This window comes from Diadema setosum, chromosome 4, assembly GCF_964275005.1.
Source record: "Diadema setosum chromosome 4, eeDiaSeto1, whole genome shotgun sequence".
NCBI lineage: Eukaryota > Metazoa > Echinodermata > Echinoidea > Diadematoida > Diadematidae > Diadema > Diadema setosum.
In genome coordinates this window covers 15,815,914-15,828,001 of record NC_092688.1, presented here as the reverse complement: position 1 = coordinate 15,828,001, position 12,088 = coordinate 15,815,914, and the positions used below count along the sequence as shown (strand labels likewise).

At 38.2% G+C, this 12,088-nt stretch overlaps 1 protein-coding gene across 1 annotated transcript in view; it reads right to left on the bottom strand.

The window, feature by feature from the left end:
• Nucleotides 1–1,363: 1,363 nt before the first annotated feature.
• LOC140227576 (short-chain specific acyl-CoA dehydrogenase, mitochondrial-like) overlaps nucleotides 1,364–12,088 on the bottom strand; it is a 29,610-nt gene continuing 18,885 nt past the window's right edge. The window contains exons 7-9 of the mRNA XM_072307991.1: nucleotides 6,522–6,755; nucleotides 5,244–5,300; nucleotides 1,364–4,516 (exon numbers count right to left, since the gene is read on the bottom strand). Coding sequence (XP_072164092.1) covers nucleotides 4,355–4,516; nucleotides 5,244–5,300; nucleotides 6,522–6,755 — 453 coding nt within the window. The 3' untranslated portion in view covers nucleotides 1,364–4,354. The remainder of the gene's footprint in view (nucleotides 4,517–5,243; nucleotides 5,301–6,521; nucleotides 6,756–12,088) is intronic.

Genomic DNA, 12,088 nt, shown 5'->3' with positions numbered 1-12,088 from the left:
TTTAATCCCCCTCCTTACTTGGCAGCCTCCCTGCTATCAACACCCTCTTGATTTCTTTTGTTCTGTCTCCCTAGCTTCTCCAAGACAGTGTCTGTTACTTTGTCTGTAGGCCTAGTCTTTTTCTCAACCTTTGTCTTTGTTATTTGACCTCTGACAAAGATTCTGCCAGGATGGAAAGCTAAGCCTCCTTTTGATTCGTCCTAGTTAGAATGATTAAGGTCAGATGATGAACACAAAGTCAGCAGCATCTTGCAAATGGAGTACGTGTACATGTACCATGTGCATGGATTCGATCCTACATGCCTATCCTACTGATTCCATAACACCTTTTGTCTGTGGGTGCGAATGGATTGGGGGAGGGGGTATCAAAGACGATTTACAGGTCACAAGACATGTAGAGCCCTTAATTGATTACCTCGTTTAAAATAGTTATCCCTCACAGAGATCTACTGCTGTTCTGTTTTGTTTTGTTTTGTTTTTTATTCAGATAAATCTGGTTTTTTTTCCTGTAATCCATGGCAGTCTATATCAAAGTTTTTCTATGGAAAAAAAAAATTGTTGTATGATGATCATTAAAACTGAGTCCAAAGGGGCCTGAAGTTTTTGATCCTAGCAGAATCTCAGTCAAGGTCAGACTGACAAATACAGAAAGTAGACATCAGAGACTCCAACTCTCCCATTTTCGACGGGAGATCTCCCGCCGAAAACCCATTTTTGCAAAATCTCCCGTTCTCCCGTTTGAGATTTGATTTCTCCCGCCCTGGCTCTGTGTCTCCCGTTGGATAGGATTTCTTACTTATTGCTATTGTATGTTGAAAATAAGCCTTAGATAGCACCAGAGAGCATCTAGAACCCTAGGAACTTTGCGCTTCGCACTCGTCAACTTGGAGTCTCCCATTTGCTAGGGGTTTCAGGCGGGAGAATCTCCAGATCAGAAGGTGCTTTGGGTTGGAGTCTCTGAGACATATATCTACATGGATCACAGACACACGCCATCGAATGGGGTACCTAGGCTTGTTGTCAGAACAGGGAGCCAATCAGGTAAGGAAGGATATGAAAGCAATGGAACAAACAGACACAAAAAGTAGGCCTAATGATAGTGAAAGGCCAGCAATAATCCTAAAGCCCAAGGGTAGGCAATCTGTCAGAGATATTAAGTTGGAAGGAGAGACAACATCCTATATCCAAAGATTTTAATCACCAAACGAGTTCAGGGCACTTTTGTCAATTTGAGATAGTTTTTGCGAATAAACCTGCTAACAATTATTTAAAAAGAAAATAATAGAAAAATGTTGGATATTTTTTATCATAACTCCAAGAATATTCCTGTTATGCAACGAGTGAGGTACAATGTACAACCATCTTTGGAAAGGTCATGCTTTGCTTTATTTGATGATGGAGTTACTTTAAAATGTATAAGAATGACACTTAACTCTTTCTGCAATCACTCTTCATATTATACATAGATTCCAGTGTACAATGGGTTTGCTAACTTTCTACTCACTACACACTGTATGTACATTTGTAGGTCAAAGCAAGAGAGTACTAAGTTGAGGGGTGAAGGTTGAGGTGTGAATTTTCTTCAATCTTGTCTCCCTCTAACAAATTAAATTTGTCAGATTGCAACTGCTGATCTGTAAGTTTTTCGACATGCTTTTTAAATTACAGACCAGCACTTGTGATCTTACAAATTTATTATGTACGTCAAGTTGGATAGATTATTGAATGCTGATGGAAAATCTTTAAAGTTAGGCTTAGTGCCCAAGCACATAAAGGGTTTACCCAAGACCATCTAAACATAAGCTCTGGTAGTTACAGGGAGAATGTGTAGTAGAATAAGGCTCATAGTTAGTCCCCTGGGAGTGACCAAAACATGTGTAATCATGCAGAGAAAGTGAGGAGATATGAAATGAATGTTATGAATGAAATTGATTGCTCACAGGTACAATGTATATACACACATAATATTGTAGTTTTAACAGGAATTCAATACATTTTCTACAAATACAACTAATGAATGGAGAATGTTGACATTACAATGTATGTGCATGTTCAGATTTATGCCACTGATAAAGCAGTCAAAATACAAAATTATTTCACTTTTCATCAAAATCATTTTAATTCAAAATATGAAACCATATGATTTCATGTCACATTTGTGCATCTCCTGTGCCCCATGCATGCACACCTGGAACAAACTTGCATGGGAAGATGCATAACATTACAGTGACCACAGAATACTACCATTCAGTGTCTATGGGTTGAAAACTTTATGCATGGACAAATAGTCAAATTCATGTCCTTTCTTCTATCACCAAAATATGATGTTGAATATAATCTCATAAATAAAGATGTTCATACACATATTTTTTGCATTCACTGGGTGAGTTCCCTGAAAATGTGGTTACAGTGTAAACACAGTACTGCAAGAGGAGAAATGTGAATAGCAATCCTGAAAAGTAAGAGTTGACAATGGGATCCCAGTTAGACTCATGACAAGGGATGTACATGTATCTACATTTAACATTGCATGTACATGTTGTATTGCCATTCATTAGGTTGAAAAAATACACAGATTTGAGACCTGCAAAATCCCCTTGCCATCCTATAGTGTTTGTTATACTGTATACATCATATATTTCGTGAGTCTAAATTTTCGCGAAATGGGAATTCCTGACGATATCACGAGTGGTTAAATTCGCACTCGTGGAGTCCTGAACTGAACGGAGAAGTGTACATGCGTACGTCACATTCTCATTGGATCAATATTTTTGCACGTCTTTAATTTCCCGAATAGCACCTCGCAAAATTCGCGAAAATAAAAACCTCGCGAAATATTTGGCGTATACAGTATATGCCTGACCTCTTTATAACACAGTTCCATTGCACTATGTGACACCTGGATGCATTAAAAGTTCTCACTGATACACAACTGTCATAACAATTAATTGACAGAAGTGACTTGGACACTTTATTTACCAGTTGAAATGAGTTTTCAGAGCGAGCACAGGGAATGACACCAAGCACAAACCATGTAGTTTGAATTGTCATACAATTATCACTAAGGCAGATGAACTTTTACTTTGCATGGAAGAGACAAAGCAAACAAAAACTCCTTTTCATTGTTGCCTTTTTATACATATCATTAGAAAAGCACAAAAGGCCTCATTTGAAAAGAGCAAACTCCCCCCAATACCAACAGACTTTTTCAATCAATCTGTTTAAAGGTATGCTCCAAAGTGTTAAACAGTCAGATTAGTGTAAAGCCACATAAAGCAGAGTAATTTTGATGTTTATTTCATCCATTTAGGCGCAATTTTTATTCAAGCATCTTGTGTCTATACCACTATGCATTGCTCCTCTTTCATAAAAAGGGATGGCATCGTAAATACCGTCATAAAGGCATATCTTCTTTCAGAGTGACTGGCTATTCTGCAGTGACACATGAATCCACTGACTTGTTAACTGGTGGGGGCAGCTCTAGTTTAGCACATGTTTCAAATAGTTTTGAGTGGCGGCATCAAACAGGAGATCAAAGGGAATAAGACTTTTGTTTAACACTCCCATCTCGTGAACCTTCTTGGTGTGACAAAAGTTAGTTGCATTTTCAGGAAAACACACAATGAATGACATTGACACAATATACGTGTACTTCTCCATTACTGAGATGATGTCTCAGGTGAGACCAATCTTCTTCTTCTCTCTCTCCCTCTCTTTCTCTCCTTTAAATATCAACAATTTTGAAGAAATTGCACAATCCTAGAGAATGTGCGTAAATTTTGTGGCATGGCTTTAAAGACTTACACAGCCATTTCAGACTTGACGTCAAATAAACAATCTATTGTCATCACAAAAATGATGTTGATATTGGGCATTTTGACGACCAGCATCTCATCACAAAATAAAATAAAAATGTGATCAGTTGCAATTTGAAGTCTTTTCACTTGGGTTTTGTTCAGTTTTCAATCTCACAGAAAGGTTAATAATATTAGCCAGAGAAAGCTACGTAATGGGTCCATATCTTTTCTACCTCTCCCTGGAATGACATTATGAAATTTGGAATAAGTGAAAAGGTCAAAGTTCAACTTAAATTTTGCAAAAAATTAGTGATTCTTGAGCCTCAACTCGGGCTCTTTAATACATCATGGTGGCATCTTCATCTTATTTTACCATGAACACATATCAAACCTGTGACTTGTTAGCATCAAGAAGTCTTCTACCTCACATTCCTGGCCAATTGCTTATACTTTTATATAATCCTTTTTTCTTTATACACATATGCACAGCTATATGTACAATCAAAAGTGCCATCTTGGATAAATCTGGTGAATGTGCATAGTCGTTGTGCGAGCTACTAGCTCATCATCTCCGCGTGCTTCTTCAGCATCTGTCCGGCGATGACGAGTTTCTGGATTTCGCTGGTTCCTTCATAGATCTCGGTGATCCTGGCGTCCCTGTAGTGTCTCTCAGCTGGCATGTCGGTGACAAAGCCCATTCCTCCCAGTACCTGGATGGCCTGGGTGACACCAAGAGGATTGTTTTATTATCATCTTTTTTTTTTTAAGTCATAGGAAACAGAAAGATTTACAGTGGACTCCCGTTATAACGAAGTCCTTGGGACCAGCACTTTTCTTTCGTTACATCAAAATTTTGTTATAACAAGACAAATAAACAATAAAAAACATACAGCTGATAATGTTATGGTCTTAATTTTTACTGCGTTGTAACCGGAATATTGTTATAAGTGTGTTTATAACGGGAGTGCACAGTACCAATTTACAGGGAAACCTCGTAAAAACTTGATTGGGAACAACAATTTCCTTGTTATATTGGGTATTTTGTTATGTCAGGGATACAAATAAAAGTAATGGGACCTGCAAAATAACCTTGTTTTATCAGATAGCGTAAAACATAAATTATCACAAATATCACAAGGAGCCAAGACTTGCAAAATTACGAAAAGACTTACAAAAACAGTGGCAATTCTTGAAAATTTTGTGCCGGGGAAAAAGGCCGTCAGCTTGAATTCGTAAAAAATTACATGCCACAAATATTTCTTCTTTGACAGTATCCTGCTATATCTGACTCGTTAAAACAAGGTTACACTGTAATCATTAATGCTGTGCCTATCTCCACCACAATGGGTGACCCTGACAACTGGAAACCTTGCTCATATCTTTTTCCTTAACATGCCAGGATCTAATGCATACAGATTGCATCTTCATTGAAATGCTTTAACTTACCTGGTGAGCACAGTAAGTCGCTGCCTCTGATGCTGCTAGTTTTGCCATGGCTGCTTCCTAAAATGTGTTTAAAAAGAGATTGAAAGAGAGCTAAATGGACAAGATTATGCACAGATAATTTCAAAGCAATCAAAAAGACTTGGTACATTACAGGCTTTTCAGCTCACACATTCCTAAAACCAACCGACACTAAAATGGACACAGATATAAGCAAACACACCATAATCAGCTAATAACTATTCAAACAAAGTACTAATCAAACTGAATACAGTGCTCACCCGTTAATCGGGAACCGCTTTTAAAAGCAGGAACCCCGCTTATGTGCAACAAAACTTGATGCAACAACATTTTCATGTGTTATTTTCACCCCTCAATCGGGACCATGAACCGCTTTATCGTGACAAATCTGGCTGAAACACTTCCATTGTCCGTGTATTAATGTCTAAAAATAATCCTTAGAAAAAATTACAGGGATTTGATTTCCTTGCCAGTAGGACTATTTTCTTAGTAGTTCCCGATAGATTATGCCGCCTGCAGTCTAAACATTTGCCATTAGACAATGAGATGTAGCGCAGTAGAGGCGGTCTTATTGAGCGTCATCTTATTGTGCGCCATCAGACTGAGCTCTCTTCCCGCTGTAGCTCTCTTGCACCATACCATCAAATTGTCATTACGATCGCTAATCATTTTGTTTTTCTGAAGTCCCAAAGTCAGGTTGTGTCTTATACACGGGTGCATCTAAACACGGAACTTAACGGTATGTATTTTCAACTCTAAAAGAGGGTTATTTTGTCGATCAAATAAATGGAGGTTTGTTCCGATAATGCATTTGCCAAAATTGTGAGACTGCCGTGTCATGTCCTTTCTTATCGCCATTTTGGGTCTGCGTGTTGTAGAGTGTAGGTATTTGACACCGTGGCTATCGTCGGGTGTGACGACTGTGCATGGTTTAATGTTATGCCCACATACTTGGCTTCATGTTGTGTGGGTTGCACGGGCCAATACCGGCCATCGCTTACACGGGAGCACCCCTCAAATGGGAGAAAAACTTGTCTCCTGAAGCGGTGAGCACTGTACAATTATACACATCATGTTCTGTAATTCCATCACTGTAGAGTACAGTACCATTTGAGGAAGATTCTCTTGATATTTTGAAGTGACACTCTACGCAAGTGATGCACAAATACTTCAGTGAAATTCCATGGACACAGAGGTAAAATTCAAAATAATACATATTTATGACCAAGAATGGTGGTGCAGTCTTGAGCCAAGACTAACCTTTGTATAGGGCAATCCAGCATCCTTCAACATGGCTGCCTTCCAAGTCAGCAGCCGGGCACTTTCTACCCGCACCTCCATGTCGGCCAGCTTGGTCTGGATGATCTGGAACCGTGAGATTGGCTGCTCAAAGGCAGTCCGCTTTGTGGCGTAGTCCACAGCGCAGTCGACGGCTGCCTGGGCGATTCCCAAGCCCTGCCCAGCTATACCGATTCTTCCTGCGTCCAGTGTGGTCTGTAAAGGGAAAGAGATGACCATCATGCCAAAACTTGAAATACGTTAACATCATGTCTGTGGCTACAAAAAGCAGTTTGTAAGATGCTGTTACTTCTTGTTGCCACGCTGAGATGACATTTATGTATTAAGCAATTAAAGCAATGGTCCTGTTCCTGTTTATGTGGCGTATCAGAATGTTATTTGCTAGTATTTGCAGAATACTTGATGAAATTGTGTTGAGGAAGGATAGTATCAACATCCATGATGGTTCGTTTCACATTACAGTGTGAAATAGATGAGAAAATTACGAATTTAGTACATAGTAATTTGCTGCAAGAAGGCAAAATCTATCAGGATGACCGTTACCTACAGAGCGCCACCTGCCGTTTCCATTGCAATAAGATACTGTCTTTGCGTTTTGCGAGCCAAACTCCAGCCACCACTCCTTCCATTCCACGAAGCGACAGGCCCTCCTGACCCCTTGACCGAAACACATCTATTTTTAGGCCTTCCTAAGGTTACACTCTGCGAGCTCCCCAAGGACTCTCGGCAGAATCTCTCTCCCCTTCTCCCAACTCTCGCCGTTCAGGCCTACACACACCACTTCTCCCAACTCTCGCCGTTCAGGCCTACACACACCAGAGAGACACACACAATACCCAATGCCCAGCCACTTGCTTCATTCAAAGTGTACGGTGGAACACACACCGGTATCGTAACCCCATTGAACGTGTTGGGTCGCCGATACCAGTACCCCTACCTACCTGGTTATGGAAATGATCCAAATGTCTAGTCATGTACAGCTCCATCCATTGAATACTATGTATTCACGGTTGTGCCATTGGGTACTAAACTTTGCGAGTCCGAAGAAAGTAATTGAATGATTATGGCACCGACTGTAGATATTTCACGTATGTCTGTACTTGAGAACCACCGGCATCAACGATTTTATCATCTATTCGAACATGAAAGTTTGAAGACTAGATACACGTGTACTAGCTACTACACACATAGAGAAAAAAAGATCCTAGATGGATTTCGATTGAATTTTTGATGTTCAAAACGCCAGCGCAGAGATACGTTTATACATGTATTTACATGACTGTCTTGACACAGGCTTGATCAGCGCATGTGAGGCACTATTGAATAATCGCGACCATAGTCACCCTATAATTCTTTCGGACACAATTCCCAAAAGTAGGAAAAAACACGGTAACTTCCGATTTTTTTTTTTTTTTTGTCAAGACATTTCAGAAAGTATCCAAACAGATAGACGACGCCAATGATATTTGAAACGCTACACCTATATTGCAGGCTGCAGCTTCACACACAACATGAAACGATATAGTTTGCATCAAGATTTCAACCTCCAAATGAGCCAAAATACATTAGTATAGACACTACATCTTTATAGAAATTAATTGTGAAGTTACAGCCCCCTCCCCCCCCCCCCCCCAAAAAAAAAAAAAATATGCTGGGGTGAAATTCAGGCAATCTATCGTCCGCTCATGTATTATCATTTTTTAAATCAAAATTTACCGCATGCACTCACCTCCCGTTACAACTGCCGAAAAAAAAAGCTAACGAGCGGATATTTGTTTACGTGAATGACCCATGCATATTACGGGCAGGTATCACGGAGTACCTCCTTGGTATCACCAGGGAGGTGCTCACCTCCCTGGTATCACAACGTTTTGTACGTGAAGTATTTATAGAATATAATAAAGACAACACTTGGTTTCTTATCATCAAACGATTATTATAGATTTAGTGTTAATTTACTGTTACGGAACTATTGTGGCAAAGTCTGTATTGTCAATCACGTCATGAATAATATGACTTACCTGCTTGACAAATGGTTCATTGTGCTTTATTCTGCTTAGCGCGTGTAAACAAAATAAGTAAACACGTACCGAACGCGATGTGATGAATCATTTGAATCAAAAACATTTTAATCAGAATTATTTTTGGTACAACCCCCTCAGTGACTTGGTTACATATTTATGTTGTATTATACTTCATGGAAACTTCTGGTTAGGATGCTACATGTATATATAATATCAATTGTCAGGTATTTGTCACCGATGGGATCGTATGTTTTGTTCAGAATAATTATAGTGGCCGAAATTTCACTGATTTCACTGTGCATAGCATGCAAACTGACTTGCCCATGTTTAGTGGATCGAGCTACAATAGAGCTCCGATAGAGAGCCTATGTTTGATAATAATGTGAGTTAGGCGACATAATTGTCATTTGAAAATCAACGACACTGCAATTACCGGTAGGCCTGCAGGCAGTACTTCAGTTTCTGAAATTCAAAGTTTTTTCTTATTCATGTCTTCTTAAAGATGGAAATAAAGAAATTAATAATTATTATATTGAATTGAATTAGAGAAGGAAAATATACACCATTTATTGGCTGGTTCCTTGATTTGGACTGCCAAATCGGTATGTTTAGCAACTAATGGTCATCTCTATAGGTATGTTGATATTTCAATCTCACTGCTGCTTCTGAACTGTATGAAATTCATGTCCGAAATCACGCGACAAAATAGTAACAATACACGTTTGTATGAATGAAATCACTTTTTCTTATAGCTGTGTCTGATACACATACAGTCACTTCCCCGTTACAACTGCCGAAAAAAAAAATAAGAGAGGGGATTTGTTTACGTGAATGATCCATATTACGACCAGGTATCATACGAAACGGTTTGTACGTGAAGTATTCATGGAATATAATAAAGACAACACTTGGTTTCTTATCATCAAACGATGGTTATAGATTTTGTGCTAATTTACTGTTACGGAACTATTGTGGCAAAGTCTGTATTGTCAATCACGTCATGAATAATATGACTTACCTGCTTGACAAATAGTTCATTCTGCTTTATTCTGCTTAGCGCGTGTAAACAAAATAAGTAAACACGTACCGAACGCGATGTGATGAATCATTTGAATCAAAAATATTTTAAACAGAATTATTTTTGGTACAACCCCCTCAGTGACTTGGTTACATATTTATGTTGTATTATACTTCATGGAAACTTCTGGTTAGGATGCTACATGTATATATAATATCAATTGTCAGGTATTTGTCACCGATGGGATCGTATGTTTTGTTCAGAATAATTATAGTGGCCGAAATTTCACTGATTTCACTGTGCATAGCATGCAAACTGACTTGCCCATGTTTAGTGGATCGAGCTACAATAGAGCTCCGATAGAGAGCCTATGTTTGATAATAATGTGAGTTAGGCGACATAATTGTCATTTGAAAATCAACGACACTGCAATTACCGGTAGGCCTGCAGGCAGTACTTCAGTTTCTGAAATTCAAAGTTTTTTCTTATTCATGTCTTCTTAAAGATGGAAATAAAGAAATTAATAATTATTATATTGAATTGAATTAGAGAAGGAAAATATACACCATTTATTGGCTGGTTCCTTGATTTGGACTGCCAAATCGGTATGTTTAGCAACTAATGGTCATCTCTATAGGTATGTTGATATTTCAATCTCACTGCTGCTTCTGAACTGTATGAAATTCATGTCCGAAATCACGCGACAAAATAGTAACAATACACGTTTGTATGAATGAAATCACTTTTTCTTATAGCTGTGTCTGATACACATACAGTCACTTCCCCGTTACAACTGCCGAAAAAAAAAATAAGAGAGGGGATTTGTTTACGTGAATGATCCATATTACGACCAGGTATCATACGAAACGGTTTGTACGTGAAGTATTCATGGAATATAATAAAGACAACACTTGGTTTCTTATCATCAAACGATGGTTATAGATTTTGTGCTAATTTACTGTTACGGAACTATTGTGGCAAAGTCTGTATTGTCAATCACGTCATGAATAATATGACTTACCTGCTTGACAAATAGTTCATTCTGCTTTATTCTGCTTAGCGCGTGTAAACAAAATAAGTAAACACGTACCGAACGCGATGTGATGAATCATTTGAATCAAAAATATTTTAAACAGAATTATTTTTGGTACAACCCCCTCAGTGACTTGGTTACATATTTATGTTGTATTATACTTCATGGAAACTTCTGGTTAGGATGCTACATGTATATATAATATCAATTGTCAGGTTTTTGTCACCGATGGGATCGTATGTTTTGTTCAGAATAATTATAGTGGCCGAAATTTCACTGATTTCACTGTGCATAGCATGCAAACTGACTTGCCCATGTTTAGTGGATCGAGCTACAATAGAGCTCCGATGTATACCTATATACAAGTAAATTCGACAGGATCATGCTGGAACATTCAACTCCCTAGCAGTTATCATGATGTACATCTCTCAAACACCCCACCGTGAAATTCGACTGCAAAACTCGAAATATATTGACAGAATGGAGTCATGGTTCATATTACACAAATCTTACTGAGCGTTGTTTATTATATTGTTATAAACAACGTATACATTGGAGGCGATGTGATGATCCATAAAAGTTTCGGTACCGAGAAATCAACAATGTTTTAATCAAACAATTTTTAGTAAGACACCCTGAAAGACATTTTATATGATTCTGTATTTAGGTTTACATTATTCTATAATAATATGGAAATGTCGTGTTACAATTTCAAATCAATGATAGCTTCTTATACTCACGTATGAAACAAGTTGTCTTGGCTCATCTGCAGGTTGAAATCTTGGCTGTATATGGAAGAGTGCTGTTCGTTATTCCGAGGGTTCTTTATTCCGAAGGTTCGTTATTCCGAAGGTTCCTTAATCCGAAACACACAAATTCCCTATACCTAGAGGTTGGTTAATCTGAAAATGAAAAAGGGTTCGTTAATCCGAACATTTTCCTAGCGATATTCGGAAGGTTCGCTATTCCGAAGATTTTGTTAATCCGAAAATGAAATTCGGAATAACGAACCTTCGGAATAACGAAACTTCGGACTGAAGAGCCTTCGGAATAACGAACCTTCGGAATAACGTGCTGTAACCGTATGGAAGACGATGCCGTCAAGCGAAAACTCTTGTCAATTTATCTCCACAAGCAAAATCTATAACATGCAGTGACCATCATACATTATCACAAACTGTACAGTGTTTGACAGTGTTCATACAGAGATGTTTGTACATGTGTATTTCAGTGTTGTAAATTTTGAACACCGCTTGTATATTCGCGTGTCTTTTCCCATTCTTCAGAATAGAACTGGAAATGTGAGTAATTTCGAGACAGTTTTACATATATATATATATATATATATCTGTATATATAATAAATACTTGTATACATGTACCTACGTAAACCACACCACATATTTTTTTTTTCAATCACAATTCTGAGAGTGCTAAACAATGTATCTTGTTTG